The 25,303-nt window shown below is 34.7% G+C and overlaps 1 protein-coding gene across 3 annotated transcripts in view; it reads right to left on the bottom strand.

The window, feature by feature from the left end:
• LOC133178604 (glutamate [NMDA] receptor subunit 1-like) overlaps nt 1-25,303 on the bottom strand; it is a 106,564-nt gene that overhangs the window by 54,191 nt on the left and 27,070 nt on the right. For all 3 annotated transcript variants that reach the window (XM_061313337.1, XM_061313336.1, XM_061313338.1), the window contains exons 10-11: nt 15,167-15,291; nt 4,725-4,889 (exon numbers count right to left, since the gene is read on the bottom strand). In XM_061313337.1, the coding sequence (XP_061169321.1) occupies nt 4,725-4,889; nt 15,167-15,291 (290 nt within the window). The remainder of the gene's footprint in view (nt 1-4,724; nt 4,890-15,166; nt 15,292-25,303) is intronic.

Raw genomic sequence — 25,303 nt, forward strand, 5'->3', positions numbered from 1 at the left:
GGTACGGCTTATAATTACTTGGGAATGGACCTGCTCCAAAAACTTTAACCTAGTCAACAAATCTGGAAAATCTAGGTCACATCCAGCATCAGAACCAAGTGTGGTAGTGTCCATCCCTAGATGCATCATCCATACAAGTTTGGTCCAGGTAGGGATAGTTACTTGGGAATGGACCTGCTCCAAAAACTTTAACCTGGCCACTCATTTGGAAAATCTAGGTCAGATCCAGCATCCGAAGCAAGTGTGGTAGTGCCCATCCCTAGATGCATCATCCATGCAAGTTTGGTCCAGGTAGGGCTTATAGTTACTTGGGAATGGGACTTGCTCCTAAAACTTTAACAGGGACGCCGATGCCAACGCTGGGGGTATAGCATACATGTAAGCTCATCTCGACTTGGTCGAGGTGAGCTAAAAATACATGAAAATGCACAAGTTCATGACATCATAGTTAGCATTTAAGATCAGGTGAGAAAAACAATTTGTATGTTTTTACTGCATGGAAATTCAACAATTCAGAAAGCATGAGTTTTAATTTCTGACATCACTTTCATATTTAAGAAAAATACAATTTTGCAACACAGTAGGATCTTTGACGATCAGAAATTTGTCTTACTGAAATTTTAATCAAACAAATCTACTGTCTTGCAATTTCTAATGCAGAGCACTTGATTGTCTCTTAATTAGGGTACATTGTCTTGATTCACCCTGTATTATGAATTACATGTACAGGCCAAGATCTATCGTATAGTCGAACGTCCCTCTGTAGACCTTATGCATGAAGGAACAAAGAAACATCATTTTTTTTCACATGTCCATGTAATCGTATCATTGCTTGTTGAATTTTTAATAATATTTAGATACTTAAAATTAATTACATGCATATCTTTACTTAGAACCACGTCTCTAGAATTATGTTGCCACTGTGACTGTGAGTCAAACATCATACCATAATCCTTTATTGATGTATAGTTGAAGTAGTAAAGACACCCCTAAAAATTTTTTACTATAATTCTAAAGTTTCTATTTTAAATTCAAAAACTTACCAGTAATATGATTAAATTACAAAAATCATGGCAAATGTACTTTTAAGGACCCTCTCTACACTAAACGAAAATGTTTTTCGGACATTGAGAAAATTATATTGTATAAAGGTGTAAATACTGAGCTTATTTATATCATTTTCAACATAGGGTGCCTGGCTTTACTCCCCAGGAAAAATGTTCAGATTCAACAAAGTTTTGATGAACAGAAATCACTGTTGTTTACCTAAGTGGGGAAAAAGCATGTAGATGAGGTGTTCAATGAATTTATATTGGCCTTTCAAAATGTTAAGAATGCTTGAATTAATTGATAAACTCTAGATTTCAATTTATTTCATTTTAGTTCTAAGGGCAAACTAGAACTGTCCAAAAGGGACAAATACCCCCCACTGGGTTTTTCAGAGAAGGTACCAAATCACTGTTTTCTAGATGTGAGAGGTGTTCACAATTTGCTTAAACATTTAGAGTGATATTTTTTTAATGAATAAAACTAATGTGCAGCCTAATAAAACATCAATACTAATAATTACAGTGTTTTTTATTACATTGATAAAATAGTTTGCAACTATCTGTCATCTCTGCAAATTGATTGTTGAAAAAAAAATATCATAATTAATTATACAAAGTCAAATTGATCTTAATACATTTATATCAAACTCATTTTAAAAATAAAAGGCTGGTTTCAGTAACTATGTATTTTGACAGACATAAATTACAATATTAAGAGGCTTAGACAACAGAGATCTTTATTTCTTTCTCCCCAGTTCTCAGGAGATATAGATAAGACCTGCTTAATCAGAGATGCCCTAACAGCTTCCCACACTGAACTCATTAATTAATCTTTAACTGGATGCATGTCCACTCATTACTCCAAAGGGACAAATAGATTTACACTATCTGCTGTGTACTGTAAAAACTGTTTTTAATATTTTGTGATTTTTTTTTTAGTTCTGATGAGTAGTTTTCAGCTGTAGTTCACATTTTTGTACAGATGTTCTAGATTCTATGTCTCAAACCTTAGACATGAACCCGAAATGACTAAGTCAATAAAAATGAAAAAAAAAAACACCTGTAAAATGCAGAAAAATTATCAAATAATGTTGAAAATACCAGGTGCACATCTTCATATGGTAAATAATAAGTGTACAGATTTTCATACAGATCTATGCAATAGTCTCTGGGAACAGATCCGAGTTATAAGAGTGAAAATTTAATTACTCATTATATTTTTTTTTAATGAATGAAATTAAGGTGCAGCCTTATAAAACATCAATACTTATAATTACAGTGTTTTTTATTACATTGAAAAAATAGTTTGCAACTATCTGTCATCTCTGCAAATTGATTGTTGAAAAAAAAAATCATAATTAATTATACAAAGTCAAATTGATCTTAATACATTTATATCAAACTCATTTTAAAAATAAAAGGCTGGTTTCAGTAACTATGTATTTTGACAGACATAAATTACAATTAAAAGGCTTAGACAACAGAGATCTTTATTTCTTTCTCCCCAATTCTCAGGAGATATAGATAAGACCTGCTTGATCAGAGATGCCCTAACAGCTTCCCACACTGAACTCATTAATTAATCTTTAACTGGATGCATGTCCACTCATTATACTCCAAAGGGCATAATAGATTTACACTATCTGCTGTGTAATGTAAAAACTGTTTTTAATATTTTGTGATTTTTTTTTTTAGTTCTAATGAGTAGTTTTAAGCTGTAGTTCACATTTTTGTACAGATGTTCTAGATTCTATGTCTCAAACCTTAGACATGAACCCGAAATGACTAAGTCAATAAAAATGAAAAAAAAAAAAAAAAACCCTGTAAAATGCAGAAAAATTATCAAATAATGTTGAAAATACCAGGTGCACATCTTCATATGGTAAATAATTAAGTGTACAAATTTTCATACAAATCTATGCAATAGTCTCTTGGAACAGATCTGGACAGAACCACATAATAAAAATGAAAAAAAAACACCTGTAAAATGCAAAAAAATAATCCAATCATGATGAAAATACCAGGTGCACACCTTCATATGGTGAATAATAAATGTACAAATTTTCAGACAAATCCTTGCAACAGTTTCCAAGAAATGGTTCGGACAAAATCTCATCTACAGACAGATGGACAGACAGACGGACATGCTGATTCCAATATACCCCCCCTAAACTTCGTTTGCAGGGGGTATAATTACTCTAACAACATAAAAATACCACAGAATCAGAACTCTTAAGTGGGCAGTGTATAGAGGACTCTTAAGGATGGCAAGTAGTTTCGATTATATTGACCAGAATTTCCTCTGCTCTTCAATGCATGTTTATAAAATATGAAGTTATATAATAATATGAACATAAAAACATCAGGGTTCTATACTTACAACATGTAGATACTAATACAATTAAGTATACTATTAAGTTTTTTGTTTTTAATTGTACTAATGGTTTTTTTTTCAAGTTGCATAAGAATGTGTGTGTGTGTGGGGGGGGGGGGGGGGGGGGGGGGGGGGGTTACAGATTGTTTGTGTTATAGTATCCCAAGTTATTATGTTATTATATATTGGAGACATTCTAATTGTTTTCAATATCCATTAGTTCATTTTTTACTAATATGCAGGATCACACCATTTGTGTATCGAATTATTGATACAAAAAAGTTGTGTGTGGGTGTATGCTTTTGTAATTATAATGAATAGTGGTTCCGTTGCAAATTTGATCGCGAAAATACCACGAATATTACTGCTTCACAAAAGTCTGCAACACAGTTAAATTTCAAATGATGGAGAACCCTGATGAAACCCAACCATTCAAAAGTTCTGGGCAAGGTTAAAGTTTTTGTCCCACATATATATTACAGTACTGTTACTGAATTTATCCTTTTTGGCTGTCGAAGAACTGTCTTTTTAAACTTGCTTATCATATAATGGTAATGCCTCATAGCAGCATGTTTTAGTAAATATTATACGACTCAAGGTTAACAGGGTTAGACACTAATGTTAGTCCATTTAGTCTTGAACTAAAAAATTTCATTCGGACAAATAAAATCTCTGGCCCATTAGTTCGAATAGACCAAAAACTAAAATTTCTGGAAAACAATGTGAATAAATTACCAATGTCCAATTCTCGACAACTTTTTCTGGAAAACCCGGCATGTATTTTTAGCTTTCTAATTTCTGGCCTGTAGTTGGGCTATTCTGAGTCAATTCAGTGCTCAATTTTAGACTGATTGAAATGAGGAACAATGTTTTAGTGATCATGATTAAGTATGACACATAGAAACATATTGGACATTTTGGATGTAATGTATGGAGAATGAGATCGGGAATACAATCCTACTTGCTGGTTGTGAGATTTCAACGAATCTGTGGAATATGAAACACTTCCTGTAAATGCTTTGTTCATAAAAACGTATAAAAAGTACATTGTAATGTTTAATAAATCGTTACAAAACATTGATGTTTCCTTTTTCAAAAGACTTGTTAAAAAGCCTGCGGACTAATGAAAGTAAAGAAGCACTGTTGAACCCTGGGTCAAGTAAGGAATCTAAAAAAAATTTTTCTAGAAAGTAATCAAACTTTTTGGACAGTAATAGCAAGTTGATAGCAAACATGTGCGTGAGATGAATGAAACTGTAGAGAAGTGTACAAGTTATAACAATAACATTTTAAAGATAAACCTTTCTGACAAGAATGGTCAGGCCCTGGTACTTGAATGGCTTAGAGAAGTCGATGCGGCCAGCCCTCTCTGGGTTTATTGTCAGTGGAGCTACAATCATGTCTGCTTCTTTATCAATGAGTTCAGCTATGATACCATTCCACTTCTTCTCCCCTGTCTTATTCACCTGTAATCAATAATTATACTGTTAGGACTAGCTCCTATTATACCAGCCTACACCTGAAATCAGTAACAATAATTATACCCGCACTTTCTAAAGAAAGTTCGGGTATATTGTTGTTACTCATGTCTGTCCGTCCGTCCGTCCGTCTGTCACACTCTTATTTCTCAAACTCCTCTTAGATTTTACACAGTAGCCTAATCATCTTTTGGGAGATGTTTGGTGGTGTCATGTAGATGTGCAGTAAAGTTTCGGAATTTTCATTTTCACCCTGGGGGTCAAATGGGGGTCGAAAAATGACGTTTTTTATGCAAAAAAGCCCCTGGTTCCCTGAACTCCTCTTACATTTTACACAGTAGCCTAATCATCTCTTGGGAGATGGTTAGTGGTGTCCTGTAGATGTGCAGTAAGGTTTCGGAATTTTCATTTTCACCCTGGGGGTCAAATGGGGGTCGAAAAATGACGTTTTTTATGCAAAAAGCCCCTGGTTCCCTGAACTCCTCTTACATTTTACACAGTAGCCTAATCATCTTTTGGGAGATGGTTGGTGGTGTCATGTAGATGTGCAGTAAGATTTCGGAATTTTCATTTTCACCCTGGGGGTCAAATGAGGGTCGAAAAATGACGTTTTTTAGGCAAAAAGCCCCTGGTTCCCTGAACTCCTCTTACATTTTACACAGTAGCCTAATCATATTTTGGGAGATGGTTGGTGGTGTCATGTAGATGTGCAGTAAGGTTTCGGAATATTCATTTTCACGATGGGGTCAAATAGGGGTCGAAAAATAACGTTTTTTATGCAAAAAGCCCCTGGTTCCCAGAACTCCTCTTACATTTTACACAGTAGCCTAATCATCTTTTGGGAGATGGTTGGTGGTGTCCTATAGATGTGCAGTAAGGTTTTGGAATTCTTATTTTCCCCTGGGGGTCAAATGGGGGTCAAATTTTTTTTTTAAAAATATGTTTAAACATCCTGGTTCCCAGAACTTCCCTTATATTTTATGCACTAGACTTAAATCATGATCATTTGGAAGATGATTGATTTTGTCCTGTGGATGTGTAAAATGGTTTTAAAATTTGCATTTCCATGTGGATAGCAAATAGGGGCAGGAAAAAAATGGCCCCTCCCTAACCCATGGGGTCATGATTTGTACAAACTTGAATCTACACTTCTTGGGAATGTTTCCATATTAATCATGTTTTTTTTGTTCTTAAAAAGAAGAATTTTGAAGATTTTTTTTCCTTTTAAATCTCTATAAAACTTTGATCCCTTATTGTGGCCTGACCCTATCCTCGGAGGTCATGATTTGAAAACTAGAAATATGTCCATAGGACATAAATGCCCCGCTGAATGTATATTACTAATGCAACATGAAAATTTGTATGAGTGTATGAAGTTTGATGAGAATATCTTGAACAGTTTCTTTAAAATTGATACTAAAATCTAATAAAAATGGATATAGATGATAAATTCTCACAAAATTATGTATAAGTGCATGCTTACATAAAAATATCTTAGATTGTTTCTTTAAAACTAAGCAAAATACAAATTAAAGAGAAGGGAGGTCAAGGTCACAGGAAAGTGCAAGGTGAAAAGTTTTTGCTGCAGTTGAATAGCTCTCACTAATACATATCAGCATATTAGGTTTGATAAAAATATCTTGAATGATTTATTTAAAACTGAGCTTAACACTCATTTGAGAAAAGAGAGGTCAAGGTCAAAGGAAAGGTTGAGGTCAAAATGCTGATGCAGTTGAAAAGCTTATATCAGTATGTATTTACTATTAGCATAGAAGTTCAATAAAAATATCAGAAATGGTTTATTTAAAACGTAGATAAACACTAATTTAAAAAAGTGAGGTCAAGGTCAAAGGAAAAGTCAAGGTCAAAAAAGTTGATGCAATTGATATCTCTCAGCAGTATATATCAGCATATGAAGTTTGATAACTGTATCTTGAATTGTTTATTCAAAACTGATCTAGACACTTATTTAAGAAAAGTAAGGTCAAGGTCAAAGGAAAAGTCAAGGTCAAAAATTTTGATGCAGTTGAAAAGCTTACATCAGTATGTATCAGCATATGACGTTTTATTGAAGTCGGACATGACAAACACTATATGCCTCGGCCATATTCATGGCAGGGCATAAAAAACTTGAATCTACACTATATGAGGATGTTTCCATATCAAAATGCCTAACAAGCAAATTCAAAGAATTGTGGCCCCCTGCTTTCCGTGTCCTAGTGGATGGGATGCCATTATTTATGACATATTGTTTCAAATATGCAGGCCTTATCATATGTCATTCAAAAGTAATCACCAAAGTTAAAATTTTTGAAAATTAGGTAAAACATCAAGGTCAAGGGGTAAAACCAGAAGTCTCTGATGAGACTGTAGCTCTACTGGTCTGTTTGTATAACAAAAGAAAAGTAGCACTTGGATTTGAAACATTGCAACATGCAACAATAAATAGAATTATGTATCTTAATGTAGTCTACTTTTGTGACAAGTTATATTGAAATCAAATGAAAACTAGGAGTAGTAGCGTTCTGAAAGTATTTCATGGAAATTTCTATTTTTAGTAACCATGACAACACCATTCACCCAAATAAAAAAAAAAACAGAAATACATATTATGTATCGTAGTGTATTCTAACTGTGTGCCAAATTAGATTGAAATCAGACCAAAATTGTAGGAGGAGTAACGTTTTAAAGGAATTTCAAAGAAATTTCTATTTTAAGTAACCATGGCAACACTGTTCATCGAATTCAAAAACCAATGCAATAAATTATGTATCTTAGTATAGTCTTCTTGTATGCCTAATTATATTAGAAGCAGACTAAAACTGTAGCAGGAGTAGTGTTTTAAAGGAATTTCACAGAAATTTCTATTTTTAGTAACCATGGCAACACCGTCCATTGAATTCAAAAACCGATGCAATAAATTATGTATCTTAGTGTAGTCTACTTGTGTGCCAAGTTATATTGAAATCGGACCAAAACTGTAGGAGGAGTAGCGTTTTAAAGGAATTTCACAGAAATTTCTATTTTTAGTAACCATGGCAACACCGTCCATCGAAATCAAAAACCGATGCACTAAATTATGTATCGTAGTGTAGTCTACTTGTGTGCCAAGTTATATTGAAATCGGACCAAAACTGTAGGAGGAGTAGCATTTTAAAGAAATTTCACAGAAATTTCTATTTTTAGTAACCATGGCAACACCGTCCATTGAAATCAAAAACGGATGCACTAAATTGTGTATCTTAGTGTAGTCTACTTGTGTGCCAAGTTATATTGAAATCGGACCAAAACTGTAGGAGGAGTAGCATTTTAAAGAAATTTCACAGAAATTTCTATTTTTAGTAACCATGGCAACACCGTCCATTGAAATCAAAAACCGATGCACTAAATTGTGTATCTTAGTGTAGTCTACTTGTGTGCCAAGTTATATTGAAATCGGACCAAAACTGTAGGAGAAGTAGCGTTTTAAAGGAATTTCACAGAAATTTCTATTTTTAGTAACCATGGCAACACCGTCCATCGAAATCAAAAAAAACGATGCACTAAATTATGTATCTTAGTGTAGTCTACTTGTGTGCCAAGTTATATTGAAATCAGACCAAAACTGTAGGAGGAGTAGCGTTTTGAAAAATTGTTTACAGACAGACGGACAGACAGACAGACAGACAGACGGACGGACGACGGACACCTTACTATCGCATAAGCTCTTCTGGTCTCTGACCAGTAGAGCTAAAAATCATAGCATGCTTGGAAACATCTTGTTACAGGTAATGTACATGTCAAATATAAAAGTCCTATCTCTTCTCATTCAAAAGTTATAAGGAAATATAACATTTTTGAAAAGTAGGTTAAACTTCAAGGTCAATGTCACAGAGTCAAAAGTCATGATATATTTAGAAAGGTCTTGTCACAGGTCATATACATGTATAATATGAACGCTCTATCTTTTCTCTTTCAAAATGATCATTTAAAATAATGTTAAATTTTTTGAAAAGTAGGTCAAACTTCAAGGTCAAGGTCATGGGTTCAAAAATCATGGTATGTTTAGAAAGTTCTTGTAGGTAATTAATGTACATGTGAAATATGAAAGCCCTATCTCTTATTATTCAGAAGTTATGACCAAGGTTAAATTTATTGTGACAGACGGACAGACTAACAAACAGACAGACTGACAGACAAATGAGATTTAATGTCCCCTAGGTCCCTTTTGTGAATAATAATGCCCTTGCTGTTCATGAGAAGAAGATTTATGATGGAAAAAATCCCCTGCATTTTTCTATGTAAATCATTGGATCCCCATATGTGGCCCCACCCTACCCCAGTGGGTCATAGTTTTAACAAATTTGAAGCTACACTAAGTCTATGTAAAGAAAGTTTCAACTTTTTGGGCCCAGTCAGTGGTTCTTGATAAGACTTTTTTAAAATGATACCACCAAATTTTCACTAATTCTTGATTATCCCCCCTTGAAAGAGGGTGTGATCCTTCACTTGAACAAACTTGAATCCCCTTTACCTGAAGATGCTTTGTGGCAGGGTTGGTTGAAATTGGCCCAGCGGTTCTAGCGAAGAAGACAAAAATGTGAAAAGTTTACAGGCGGACAGATGGATGACAGACAAAATGTGATCAGAAAACCAGAAAAACTCAAGTGAGCTAAAAACTGATGATCACAAGTACTTGGAAAGAGTTACAGTATTTGAAAAGCAGTTTTTTTTTTCATGCATTGTTTTCAGAAGCTGAAAAGGTATGACTTGTATCCATGTTGAAAAAACTTCACATTTCAGAAAACAGTATGATTAAAAATAGTTAATCAAGGTGCTTTGAGTAGCAAAATAAGCTAAACTGGTATAGCTAATTCAACCACAGAGCTTAGTGAATTTTAAAATGCACAACCTTTTCAACTCTTAATCATTCTTAAAATATTTATATCATCATTTCTGATTCAAGGGAGAACTAGAGATATGATCAGAAGTATATCCCTTGACTAATAAACATGTACATGTATATTGTGTTTTTTAAGTCATTAATGTTTGTTTGTTGTTAAATGTCCCTCTTGGGAATTTTTCACTCATACGGAGACACCACCACTTAAAAATAATGAAGACGTACAAGTCGGATTTGAGGTTAACATTCATTTTAGGAGTTTTCAACAATTAAGACGTAAAGAGATAACTCCTTCCCCTTGCCCCTTCCCAGACCCCTGTTTGTTCATGTATGCAAACTAGTCTAATACTTTGGTTTGACATAAAAAAAAAATGTAAATATATACAAATAGTTTCATGGTCCATCTCTTTGAATGATTTTCATTCCTAATTCTAGGAGGGTACATGGGTTGACCCAAATTCATGAATGAAATGTCAAGTAATCTTATCATTGATGCACTTTTATTTAATTTGATGTAGTCATATTATGAACATTTCCAGTTCATTAAGAGAGTGGGGATGACCTCCAGGGGTTCATAACCTTAAACCATTAGATGTACATAACATAATAACACAAGAAACAAAATTATGTATAGTCAAATGGAAAAGTCTTCTACTATTTAGGAGTCACATGATCATTTGTCATTTTAGGGACAGGGAGCGGCTAGGGAGATTGGAACCCCCCCCCCCCCCCCCACCTGGAATTTGCAGAGTTATTTAAATAGGACTATATACTGATTTACAGAAGCAAATAAAAATTGACTTTGGATACCCTCCCCCTTTAAAAACATGGACCCCACCATCATTGTTTTTATTTTGTGTGTTTGTTTGTTTGTTTTTTTTTTTTTTTTGCTCCTCAGGAAATTCTGGGCTGGAATTTTTTTGGACTGAGGTGTGGACCCCCCTCCCCCCCCGGAAAAAAATTCCCGGATCTGTGCCTGTAACTGAATGTAATGTATTGTAGACAACGGGAGATAACTCTTCAGAATGTGAAATTCGTCTATTGTGGCATCCGATGATCCACTCTCTACCATCGGCTCATACATTCAGTGTCTGCACAGGGGCTTGCTCCCGGCGTGTAATAATTATTTATTTTAAAAAAATCATATACGTTAATACTAAAACTACATTAACGTATATGATTTTTTTTAAATAAATAATTATTACACGCCGGGAGCAAGCCCCTGTGGTGTCTGTGAGAGAAACGAACGACAACTCTGCATAGGAGATTGCCGATGATCTTTGATTCTTTTTAAACTTTAACCTAACCATTTGCATTTCGGTTTATTTTACCCCAATCTATACTTAAACTTGTACTTACCGACTGTCATAGGTCCTGTCAACTTCATGAAATATAATCCAATTAAAACACAAAATGAATTAATTTCCACTGATATACATGTAACACTGCACCATGTCACATGGCATGTGCAATCTAAAAATGATAATGGTAAAACATAGGCGCCTAGTACTAGCACTGGTAGGGTGACGCAAGCCCAGTGTGATGTAGAAATTTTCAAAAAGGTGTTCACATACATGTACAGTACAAGAACAAATTTGAAATTATCATAACAAACGATGTTTTAACATAACTTTGCCATCTAGGCCTATTTCCAAAAACAGGCAAATTGTGTGTGTGTGTTGGGGAGGGGGGGGGGGGTAACAAAATTGATTGGGTATGGCTTTTCAAAGAGGTTTTTGCCTAATCAAATACTAAAAAAAAGTTTGCACATTTTGATAAATTCATCAAAAACGCTTTGTACTAAAATAATATTATTTCTGGTTGAGAAAATAAATTTTAAAAAGTTCCAATTATGGGCCAAAAATTTATATCCCCCCCCCCCTTTTATCAAAACCTAATTTACATCATTAATTAAATTCTGTTATTTCAGACTGGTAATGAATTAAGTATATGAAATGCGCATAAGAGGTTCATGGGTCACATGGTCACCTGAGCATTTTATGCTCGATTTGACGAATACATGTACTGTGTAAATTATAGAATTATTTGGACTTCTTCCTTGGTAAGCCCAGTATGAAGGAGTGTGCATTTAGAGGCAAACACCTTAGTGCGGGTATTACTGTCTCATGACAGCATCTAGTTATACTGTTAGGACTAGCTCCTATTATACCAGCCTACACCTGAAATCAATAACAATAATAATACTGTTAGGACTAGCTCCTATTATACCAGCCTACACCTGAAATCAATAACAATAATTATACTGTTAGGACTAGCTCCTATTATACCAGCCTACACCTGAAATCAATAACAACAAAAAGCCCAAGGGCCTTGAATCACTCTTCTGATAATTGTACAACCTATCACTTCTATTTGACTCCTCCAAGTATCCTGTATATTAAGATAAAGTAAAGCCTTGAAATTCCAAATGTACATCATTATGACCTACATTTTAGTTAAAGCAATCTGAGAACCCAAGCTGCATCAACTGACAAAGTTTGATGATTCTAAGCCAATTAGTAAAAATATTAAAATATATACTAGGCATAACATCAAAAAGTAAGTCATGGTAACCTACTTTTCAGTTGACATACTCTGAGGACCCAAGATGCATCAACTGACAAAGATTGATGATTCTAAGCAAACAAGAGGCCCATGGGCCACAACGCTCAACTGAGTCAATATGGCCCTGTTGTTCTTCGTCAGCAGATTTTCCTCCTATATATTCATATGTAAAGTTTTGATCGCCTGTCACCAAACTTGAATCTATACTACCTGAGGATGCTTCCATATCAATATGACTAATCATGGCTTTCCTGTTCTTGAAAAGATTTTTAAAGATTTTTCCTATATATTCCTATATAAAACTTTGATCCCCAGTTGTGGCCTCACCCTACCCTCAGGGGTCATGATTTGAAAAATATTGAATATACACTACCTAAGGATGATTCCATATTCAATATGACTAATCATGGCTTTGTTGTTCTGTAGAAAAAGATTTTAAAGATTTTTTTCTATATATTCCTATGTAAAACTTTGATCACCCATTATGTCCCCACCCTACCCCGGAGGTCATGATTTGAACAAACTTGAATCTACACTACCTGAGGAGGATTCCATATCAATATGACTAATTGTGGCTTTGCTGTTCTTGAGAAGATTTTAAAAGTTTTTTTTCCTATTTATTACATGTATTAAAAACTTTGATCCCCCATTGTGGCCCCACCCTAGCCCAGGGGGTCATTATTTGAAAAAAATTGAATCTACACTAGCTGAGGATGATCCCATATCAATATGACTAATTGTGGCTTTGTTGTTATTGAGAAAAAGATTTTTCAAGATTTTTCCTATATATTCTAAGTTTCAACTTTTCTGGCCCAATGGTTCTTGAGAGGAAGATTTTTAAAAGATGACACCAAATTTTCACCAATTCTTAATTATCTCCCCTTGGAAGATGGCATGGCCCTTCATTTGCACAAACTTGAACCCCCTTCACCCAAGGATGCTTTGTGGCAAGTTTGGTTGAAATTGGCTCAGTGGTTCTGGAGAAGAAGTCAAAAATGTGAAAAGTTTACAGACGGATGGACAGACAGACAGACAGATGGACATGACGGACTACATACAAAATGTGATCAGAAAAGCTCACTTGAGCTTTCAACTCAGGTGAGCTAAATAGTACATAAATAATAATATAAATAAATACATTAAATAATATATACAGTCATAAACTTTCAAAAATAGGTCACAATGACCTACTTTTTAGTTGGCATTCTCCAAGGACCTAAGATGCATCGTCTGACAAAATTTGATGATTGTAAGCCAGTTAGTACCTAAATATTAAAATATAGCCATAAAATTTCAAAAGTAGGTCATGGTGACCTACTTTTCAGTTGACACACTTCGAGGACTCAAGATGCATCAACTGACAAAGTTTGATGATTCTAAGCCAATTAGAACCTGAAATATATAAATATAGCCATAAAATTTCAAAAGTAGGTCACGGTGACCTACTTTTCAGTTGGTTCCAGTAAATGTTTTACCAAGCCTCTTTCTTTACTCCTCACTAAGATATTAACAGTAGTGAAGGAGAATCTTCAAGAGTACTGTGCAATAATATATTTGAGAAGTGGTGTAAATCAGATGTGGATACTAAAAAATTCCAAGGAACTTTTGGAACATTTGAAATCACAAAATTTTACCAAAATCAACAACATAAAAACTAATGACTTTCTGACATCGTTGACAGCTGCTTTTTCAATAAAAATGGAACTCGTAAATTTACTTACCTTGTCATTGGTCATTTGCAAAATTACTTTGTTAAAAAACAATCTGATTGTACACATAAGTACTCTGAAGTTGACAATAAAAAGATGCTCGAGTTTCTGATTGACAATACCTATGTGGTTTTTGGAGACCAGGTCTTCCAAAAAGCTATTGGAATTCCCTTGGGTACCAATTGTGCCCCGTTATTAGCAGACCTATTTTTGTATTCATATGAAGCAGAATTTGTTCAGAATCGTTTATGTGAAAAGAAGAAAACACTTGCTGTGGCCTTCAACTTGACATTTAGATATATCGACGATACTGTCAATTAACAATGGTTATTTTCCATTCTTATGTCGACAAGATATATCCCAGTGAGCTTGAGATAAAAGATATCACTGATTCTGACACATCTATTTCATATTTGGATCTTTTATTAGAAAAAGACGTTAATGGTGATCTAACAACAAAGCTTTATGATAAATGTGATGACTTTAACTTTTCAATCGTCAACTTCCCTAACTTATGCAGCAATATATACCCTTATCACCTGCATACGGGGTTTATATCTCAGTTGATTTGATACGCCAGAGCATGTTCTACATGTGAACAATTTCTAATAACAAGGTAAGTTATTGACAAACAAGTTGATGAAACAAGAATATCAGCAGTCTCGTTTAAAGTCATCATTTCATACGTTCTATGGTCGATACAATGACCTTGTCAGCAAATACAATCTTTCATTAAGTCCAATGCTGACTGACTTTTTTCACACTAATTGTTAGGCCATTATTTACACACTGAATTGTCAACAGATTTTCCCATTATTTCCCAATCATGACAAGGAGTACACGGCGGGTGTGGGGGGTCAGCAGGGGATGCTCACTCCTCCATGGCACCTGATCCCACCTCTGATGTCTTAGAGGTCTGTATTTGCTCTGCTCCTATCTTGTAATGTTTAATGGACTTTTGAGCTCGAATACTGTTCGTTATCTCCACATATTTCATTGATGTTCTTTGAGGACCTAAGATGCATCAACTGAAAAAGTTTGATGATCATAGGCCTTAAAGTGTTCAAAATATGCCTCTAAAACAATTTGAAATGAGATATTATAGCCACCTTTTTGTAAGATCCAAACTCTCCACTAGAGCCTAGATGAATAGAGTATGTAAAGTTGACCATGTCTGCTATCTGTATCAGCATGTCTATACAGTATCCCCAGCAGCAGTAGTCTTCTTTAATACCTACAACATATATATCATACTGTACAGGGAGCTCCATATCACCAGTTTATTGTACTACTCAATACGCTGTATTATAAGGACAGCAACCTTAACTATTCTACACAATTTGGTTTACCTTGAACTCAAATTTTAAAATATCCACAATACCGTCAATTACAATCAAGTATATATCAGATTAATAGTCAGATGGTCAAGTCAATCCATTTCTTTTTTATTCACTATATTTGATATTATACTAAACAAGAGACCCATGGGGCTAGAAAACACTTTTTATTTACTGCAGACCAAACAAAATATTACATTTTTGCTGTCTGTCTGTCTCTCAAACAACTGGAATACATGTGGAATGTACAGTACATGCATGTGGATAACATCTGAAAGAAGTTATGACATTATATTGAAGATTCTTTAACTGGTCTTAAATTAAGGTCAAGATCTAGTAAATGAAAGGTGCCTACGGATTTTTCAAATCTTAGAAACGAGTTCTTTTAATGATTCTTTACAAATATAGCTTGGTAAAATAAGGTGTTTCGGGACATAATTTTTTGATAAACTAGACGAAAAGACATACTTTAAACAGTAATTTTTAATGAAAAACAAAGAAAGTCAAGTATAAATTTCGGAGTTTTTACCCATCTCAGATAAAAGAAATGTATCAATATTGCCTACATGCAGTCCCTAAAAAAAACGGTTTTTTGTTTCTTCTTAATCTCTACTTCAAAATGATATTAAATTGAATATAGATATCAGGGTTACTTTTGACATGAATTCAAATTGAATACAATGAAAATGCTTCATTTTCTACATAATTCTATTACAGATGTAAAGTACAGGAAAAATTAAGCTAAAATCAATTATGACATCATAATGGATCTACAGTCCCTGAAACGTTCTACTTTCCCACTTGAACGGTGAGCGAACGCTGAACGAAAGGTGAACAAACGCTGAACGAACGGTGAGTGAACGATGTGTGAACGCTGAACGCAACTTGGTGAACGATGTGTGAACGCTGAACGGTGAGCGAACGCAGAACGCGGAGCGCAAACGCGAACGCAAAGTGAACGGTGAACGAACGGTGAACGCAAGATGAACGATTTGTTCGGAATGCCTCTGATCTTTTCCTTACATTGAAACTATTCTATTGTATGTATGCCTGGTGCTAAATGAATAATAGATAAATAAACAAATCAATGAAAAGTATCCTAAGAAAGACGATACAGGCACATTAAGTAAAATTTTTATTTAAGTTTTTAACAATATTTTCTGCGCATATGTACGATGTTTAAATTCAACTTTTTAAAAACACGATTTTTATATCTGTAAAACATTGTAATTGTTACCGAACGCTGAAGTATAAAAGATAAAATTAATCTAGTTGTAAAATAAATATGTTTATTCTTATTTGATATATAAAATCATTACAAATAATGTGGATTTTAGAAGAGCAAACTACGGACTTATAGAATGAATTACAACGGTTGTAACAACCATACATATATTTCCGTGCCAAGACGATTCCGTGTAAAACTAGTGCTAATTGTAACGGGAACCGTTACAGATGTTCCCCAAACGGCTCCCCAATCCCTTATGATGCCCCATTCCCTACAAGCTTCAATAAATTAGACAATACTTTTGTAATATAGATGGACACTTTATTTTTAAGGGTATTTTATTGGAAAACTACTCCGATATAGCCATATGGGTATTAGCCAATCAAATTTCAGTGCATGTGCTTGCACATGTTTTCTACATTTTTCACATTTATTTTCTTATAGTGTCTCACAATACATACATTTGTTTTAAATATTAAAGAATTTCATTGATAAATAAGAGAGATGTGACCATTTAAGTATTAGCCAATCAGAATTCAGCATACGCGCATGCATGGCCTTGCATTCAATTTTGATAGTATCATAATGTAGGAGTTCTATGTGCCTATCCATGTCATAAATTTCATCCTGTTTTGTTGAAAACCAAGGGAGTTATAGACATTTAAAGTTTCAACCAATCAGATTGCAGCACACCTGCATGCACATGTTTTCAAGAAATTTCCTATATAACATGTTGTAGCACCTTATAATATATACTTATATTCTAAATTTCAAAGTATTTTGCCAAAAAACAAGGAAATTATTGAGATTTTTGTATCAGCCAATCAGAGAAGAACGCACGTGCATGCGCGTGAGTTCACACTAATTTGACCATGTCATCTTGTCTAGACTACTAATATATCTTTATATTTTGAGTTTCAAAGCAATTCATCAAGAAATATAAAAGTTACGACTTCATCAAGTATATCAGTCATTTCACTCATTGCACGCGCGCGCACGTGCATGCATGTGCGCGCAAAATGACCTTCGTTCCGAACACCTACGCAACATGCCCATTAACCCTAAAAAGGTTTCATGTCAATCGGATGAGTGGTTCTATGAGAACACTCCCGGACAAAAAAGTACCGGAGAAGAAAGTAGAAAAAAAGAATAATAATAATAATAACTAGTGCTAATTGTAACGGGAACCGTTACAGATGTTCCCCAAACGGCTCCCCAATCCCTTGTGATGCCCCATTCCCTACAAGCTTCAATAAATTAGACAATACTTTTGTAATATAGATGGACACTTTATTTTTAAGGGTATTTCATTGGAAAACTACTCCGATATAGCCATATGGGTATGAGCCAATCTAATAGCTACATTTTTTACATTAATTATCTTATAGTGTCTCACAATACATACATTTGTTTTAAATATTAAAGAATTTCATTGAAAAATAAGAGAGATGTAACCCTTTAAGTATTAGCCAATCAAAATTCAGCATACGCGCATGCATGGCCTTGCATTCAATTTTGATAGTATCATAATGTAGGAGCTCTATGTGCCTATCCATGTCTTAAATTTCATCCTGTTTTGTTAAAAACCAAGGGAGTTAAAGACATTTAAAGTTTCAACCAATCAGTTTGCAGCACACCTGCATGCGCGTGTTTTCAAGAAATTTCCTATATAACATGTTGTAGCACCTTATAATATATACTTATATTCTAAATTTCAAAGTATTTTGTCAAAAAACAAGGAAATTATTGAGATTTTTGTATCAGCCAATCAGAGAAGAGCGCACATGCATGCGCGTGAGTTCACGCTAATTTGACCATGTTGTCTTGTCTAGACTACTAATATATCTTTATATTTTGAGTTTCAAAGCAATTGATCAAGAAATATAAAAGTTACGGCTTCATCAAGTATATCAGTCATTTCACTCATTGCACGCGCGCGCACGTGCATGCATGTGCGCGCAAAATGACCTTCGTTCCACACACCTACACAACATGCCTATTAACCCTAAAAAGGTTTCATGTCAATCGGATGAGTGGTTCTATGAGAACACTCCCGGACAAAAAAGTACCGGAGAAGAAAGTAGAAAAAAAGAATAATAATAATAACTAGTATTAATTGTAACGGGGACCGTTACAGATGTTCCCCAAACGCTCCCCAACTTCCTTTTGGTGTCTTATTCCCTGTAAGCTTCATTAAATGAGGCAATCAAGTATATTAGTTTTTTTTACGCATTACACGCGCGCGCGCACAGGCATGCATGTACAAAATGACCATGGCAACTTGTCTACACTTTTAATACATCTTTATATTCAAATTTCATTAAAAGATTTTAAAAAATTCGGCTATATGAAGTATATCTGTCATTTTACGCATTGCACGCGCGCGCACGTGCATGCATGTCCATGATGATCGTGTCATCTTGTCAACATTATTAATATATCTACATATTTCGGGTATCAAATCATTTCATCAAAAAGTATAAAAGTTACAGCTATATCAAGTAAATTGGTCATTTTAGCATTGCATGCGCGCGCACGTGCATGCATATGAATGTTGACAATGTCGTCTTGTCTACATTTATTATATGTCTTTATATTCTGAGTATCAAAGCATTACATCAAAAAATGTAAAAGTTCTGGCTATATCAAGTATATTGGTCATTTTACTCATTGCACGAGCACGCACGTGCATGCAAATGCATGCATGTGCGCGCTGATCATGTTATCTTGTCTATACTTCTAATATATATTTATATTCTGAGTTTCAAAGCAATTCATCAAAAAATATACAGTTAAGTCTATATCATTTGTATAGGTTATTGTAATAATTGCGCATGCGCACACGTGCATGCATGTGCATTCTGACCTTGTCATCTTGTCTACACTATTAATATATCCTGATATCCTGAGTATCCAAGCATTTCATCAAAAGATATGAAAGTTATGCCTATATCAAGTATATTTGTCATTTTACTCATTGCACGCGCACGCACGTGCACGCACGTGCATGCATGTTTGCGCTAATCAAGTCCTCTTGTCTACACTTCTAATATATATTTATATTCTCAGTGTCAAAGCAATTCATCAAAAAATGTACAAGTAAAGTCTATATCAATTGTATTGGTTATTTCGATCAATGCGCATGCGCGCACGTGCATGCATGTGCATTCTGACCATGTCATCTTGTCTACACTATTAATATATCCTTATATTCTGAGTATCAAAGTATTTCATCAAAAGATATGAAAGTTATGGCTATATCAAGTATATTGGTCATTTTACTCATTGCACGCGCAAGCACGTGCATGCACGTGCGCGCAAAATGACCTTCGTTCCGCAAATCTACATAACATTCCTATTAACCCTAAAAAGGTTTCAACTCAATCGGATGTATAGTTTCGGAGATCACTCACGGACAAAAAAGTACCCAGGAAGAAAAATAATAATAATAATAATAATAATAAGAAACAGAGTAAAAACAATATGTTCCCAAACTTCGTTTGGGGAACATAATAACTAGAAACCTTGTTGCCATGGCAACAAGAAGGTCTTCCGTCCCTTCTCTGTCTTCATAGATGTTGATTCCTCTTTAAACTACATGTTATGTTGTGCATTCCCTGTCACACCTTCATACAAAAAATAGTTCCTTCGCCATGCGCTCGGCACTTTGAAGTGAAAGTTGCGGATATTTTGGATGAGACCTTAAAAACCGAGGCCCCGTGTCACGGCAGGTATTGGCACGATAAAGATCCCTCACTGCTCAATAGCCCTAAGTGCCGAGTAAAAGTCTAAATTTGAAGCCCTTCACCGGTGGTCACGTCTCTATATGAGTGAAAAATTCTCGAATGGGACTTAAAACAACATACAATCAATCAATCAATCAATCATACATAAAATATAATTAAACGTTTATATTTTGAAAATATTGCAAAACTGGAACGAAAAAAATACGAGATATCATTTTAAGGAGGGGGGAGGACCTACGTTCCAAAATATTTTTGTGTGGATTTCTTTAAACTTTGAGATTCTCACATATAATTGTACAAAATATAAAATTATGTTAAATATTTTTTTTTAATTTAAGACCTACATGTATCTACACTATTTTGTTTTATTTTACCCGATTTCATGCATTTCAGGTTACCCCCCCCCCCCCCTCCCTGAGTCAGCACCACACAGGCATAACAAAATGATTGACACTTTACGTGAAAGCATATTTTTTCACATACTGTTTCAAGTATACAGATTTTTATGTATTTCATTGTGTTAATACACTGTATACCATTAATTAACCATACCTTTATCCGCTAAGTCGCTTTGAGCTCTTAATTATGGCGGATCTTGCTTAAAATAAATGTCATTGAAGTTCCCTCTCATTTGAAATTGCTATTTTTATTCAATCAAGATGAGAAAATAATATATTCTACTTTCAAAATATAATTTGACAAATCTCCGATTTGTGATTCAATTTCATAGGTACCTAGCTACATTAACATTTTTACCTTATTTCGTCATATCACAGACATATGCACATTAATTAGTGCAAAATTCAACTGCAAACTCTCTATGAAGGAGTAAAAAGACACAGTACCATTGTGAAGTCAAACACCATTGCTCTGACGTTGAACGACATAGCCCCCCCCCCCCCCCCCCTCCCTTTCAAAGATAAAATATTACATTTGAGCCCAAACAACAGTGTGAAAAAAATCGGACATTCTGGGGATTGAATAGTGCAAAATTTAACTGCAAGCTCTTTATGAAGGAGTAAAAAGACACAGTGCCATTGTGAAGTCAAACACCATTGCTCTGACGTTGAACGACATAGCCCCCCCCCTTCCTTTAAAGATAAAATATTACATTTGAGCCCAAACAACAGTGTGAAAAAAATCGGACATTTAGGGGTTTGAATAGTGCAAAATTTAACTGCAAACTCTTTATGAAGGAGTAAAAAGACACAGTGCCATTGTGAAGTCAAACACCATTGCTCTGACGTTGAACGACATACCCCCCCCCCCCCCCCCTTTAAATATAAATAAAATATTACATTTGAGCCCAAACAATAATGTGAAAAAATTTGGACATTCTGGGGATTGAATACGAGTTCCCCGCGTGAAAATTCAACATGCTAGCCATTACGCTATCAAAGACCATCGTATCATAGTAGCAAGCAATAAATATCTAAGTACGGGTTAATCCATTTTTGAATAAATTACATATTTAGCATTCTGATAAGATTCTCTATTTAACCTATACATATCATAAAAAAATAATGAAAAACAAAAAAGTTCAAAAAACTACCCTTTTTTAATCACTTCCTGTGACGACCGGAAGTGGCGACGACACACGAAATGTTTCGATCACACATCTACAAATCACCTTCTATCATACCTGAAAGTTTCAGACTCCTACCTTTAACAGTTTCCGAGAACATTCACGGACTAGATTTTTAGTAGAAAAAGTGAAAAATCGTAATAACTCCTGACCGGAAGTGAATTTTTCCAAACTTTTTCAATATTTCAAAATGGCATGAAATAACACATCATTCCTGAAAATTTAGCTGAAAATGATTGAGTAGTTTTTGAGATATCGCGATTTGAAAAGGTCAGAAAAATAAAAATGAAAAATAATAATAATAATAATAACTAGATGAGATCTCGTTGCGAGCAACGAGTAGGTCTTCCGTCCGATTTTTCGATAAGATGAGATATGATTTTGACTATGATCTTTGTTAAAAGATAATAATATATATAGACTTCCCTAATAAGATTTCAATCCTTTGATTTTATATACATTATCAAAGAGCTATCGATGAATTGCTTTTGGCCCCTCTGAACCCCTAGTTTGAGGGGCAGCCCCTTTTTCTTGATATCAATTGAAAGGTCTTGTGTGTGATTTTGAAGACTTTTTGTTCAACAACTATTCAGAGATTTCTTTTCGTTGTGGAGATATGCTGAATGGAAATATTTAGGGGCCACCCCTCCAAGTCCTTAATGGGGCCGTTTGACAAAAATTGAAAGGGTGCATATTGTTTAGAACATTATTCTGACCATCTTTTGTTCAGTATTGCTTATCAAAATATTCCCCCTTTTCGAGATATAAAGCGTCAAAGATTTAGCATTCTGGCCCCTTGTGACCCCTTATTACGTAACATATGATCAGAATCTTATCATATATTGTCGTAAATCGTTAAGATAAGCATATTTGCTTCAGTAATGTATTACAAATTATTGATCGTTAAAGAGTTATAGGTTGAAGACTTTTGGCCCCTCTCAGCCCCTAATTTGAGGGGTCAGCCCCTTTTTCTTGATATCAAATGAAAGGTCTTGTGATTTTGAAGACATTTTGTTCAAAAACTATTCAGAGATTTCTTTTCGTTATGGAGATATGCTGAATGGAAATATTTAGGGGCCACCCCTCCAAGTCCTTAATGGGGCCGTTTGACAAAAATTGAAAGGGTGCATATTGTTTAGAACATTATTCTGACCATCTTTTGTTCAATATTGCTTTTCAAAATATTCCCCCTTTTCGAGATATAAAGCGTCAAAGATTTAGCATTCTGGCCCCTTGTGACCCCTTATTACGTAACATATGATCAGAATCTTATCATATATTGTCGTAAATCGTTAAGATAAGCATCTTTGCTTCAGTAATGTATTACAAATTATTGATCGTTAAAGAGTTATAGGTTGAAGACTTTTGGCCCCTCTAAGCCCCTAATTTGAGGGGTCAGCCCCTTTTTCTTGATATCAAATGAAAGGTCTTGTGATTTTGAAGACTTTTTGTTCAACAACTATTCAGAGATTTCTTTTCGTTATAGAGATATGCTGAATGGAAATATTTAGGGGCCACCCCTCCAAGACCTTAATGGGGCCGTTTGACAAAAATTAAAAGGGTGCATATTGTTTAGAATATTATTCTGACCATCTTTTGTTCAGTATTGCTTATCAAAATATTCCCCCTTTTCGAGATATAAAGCGTCAAAGATTTAGCATTCTGGCCCCTTGTGACCCCTTATTACGTAACATATGATCAGAATCTTATCATATATTGTCGTAAATCGTTAAGATAAGCATCTTTGCTTCAGTAATGTATTACAAATTATTGATCGTTAAAGAGTTATAGGTTGAAGACTTTTGGCCCCTCTCAGCCCCTAATTTGAGGGGTCAGCCCCTTTTTCTTGATATCAAATGAAAGATCTTGTGATTTTGAAGACTTTTTGTTCAACAACTATTCAGAGATTTCTTTTCGTTATGGAGATATGCTGAATGGAAATATTTAGGGGCCACCTCTCCAAGACCTTAATGGGGCCGTTTGACAAAAATTAAAAGGGTGCATATTGTTTAGAATATTATTCTGACCATCTTTTGTTCAATATTGCTTATCAAAATATTCCCCCTTTTCGAGATATAAAGCGTCAAAGATTTAGCATTCTGGCCCCTTGTGACCCCTTATTACGTAACATATGATCAGAATCTTATCATATATTGTCGTAAATCGTTAAGATAAGCATCTTTGCTTCAGTAATGTATTACAAATTATTGATCGTTAAAGAGTTATAGGTTGAAGACTTTTGGCCCCTCTCAGCCCCTAATTTGAGGGGTCAGCCCCTTTTTCTTGATATCAATTGAAAGGTCTTGTGATTTTGAAGACTTTTTGTTCAACAACTATTCAGAGATTTCTTTTCGTTATAGAGATATGCTGAATGGAAATATTTAGGGGCCACCCCTCCAAGACCTTAATGGGGCCGTTTGACAAAAATTAAAAGGGTGCATATTGTTTAGAATATTATTCTGACCATCTTTTGTTCAATATTGCTTATCAAAATATTCCCCCTTTTCGAGATATAAAGCGTCAAAGATTTAGCATTCTGGCCCCTTGTGACCCCTTATTACGTAACATATGATCAGAATCTTATCATATATTGTCGTAAATCGTTAAGATAAGCATCTTTGCTTCAGTAATGTATTACAAATTATTGATCGTTAAAGAGTTATAGGTTGAAGACTTTTGGCCCCTCTCAGCCCCTAATTTGAGGGGTCAGCCCCTTTTTCTTGATATCAAATGAAAGATCTTGTGATTTTAAAGACTTTTTGTTCAACAACTATTCAGAGATTTCTTTTCGTTATGAAGATATGCTGAATGGAAATATTTAGAGGCCACCCCTCCAAGTCCTTAATGGGGCCGTTTGACAAAAATTGAAAGGGTGCATATTGTTTAGAACATTATTCTGACCATCTTTTGTTCAGTATTGCTTTTCAAAATATTCCCCCTTTTCGAGATATAAAGCATCAAAGATTTAGCATTCTGGCCCCTTGTGACCCCTTATTACGTAACATATGATCAGAATCTTATCATATATTGTCGTAAATCGTTAAGATAAGCATCTTTGCTTCAGTAATGTATTACAAATTATTGATCGTTAAAGAGTTAAAGGTGAAAGACTTTTGGCTCCTCTGAGCCCCTAATTTGAGGGGTCAGCCCCATTTTGTTGATATCAAATGAAAGGTTGTATCATTCTGCACAACTTTTCTTCTATATGTTTTAACAAATTCTTAACATGTATGAAGATATGAAAGAAAAGGTGTAAAAATTTTTGAGATGTTTATGAGACATGTTTTGAGCCCTACCGAGCTTCGGCGCCTTTTGCGCTAGAGAGATTTGGACACCTGCCTGCAAATCTA

The sequence above is a fragment of the Saccostrea echinata genome, unplaced genomic scaffold (genome assembly GCF_033153115.1).
Source record: "Saccostrea echinata isolate AGI-Se365-2 ecotype Australia unplaced genomic scaffold, CSIRO_AGI_Sech_v1 ptg000003l, whole genome shotgun sequence".
NCBI classification, from domain to species: Eukaryota; Metazoa; Mollusca; class Bivalvia; order Ostreida; family Ostreidae; genus Saccostrea; species Saccostrea echinata.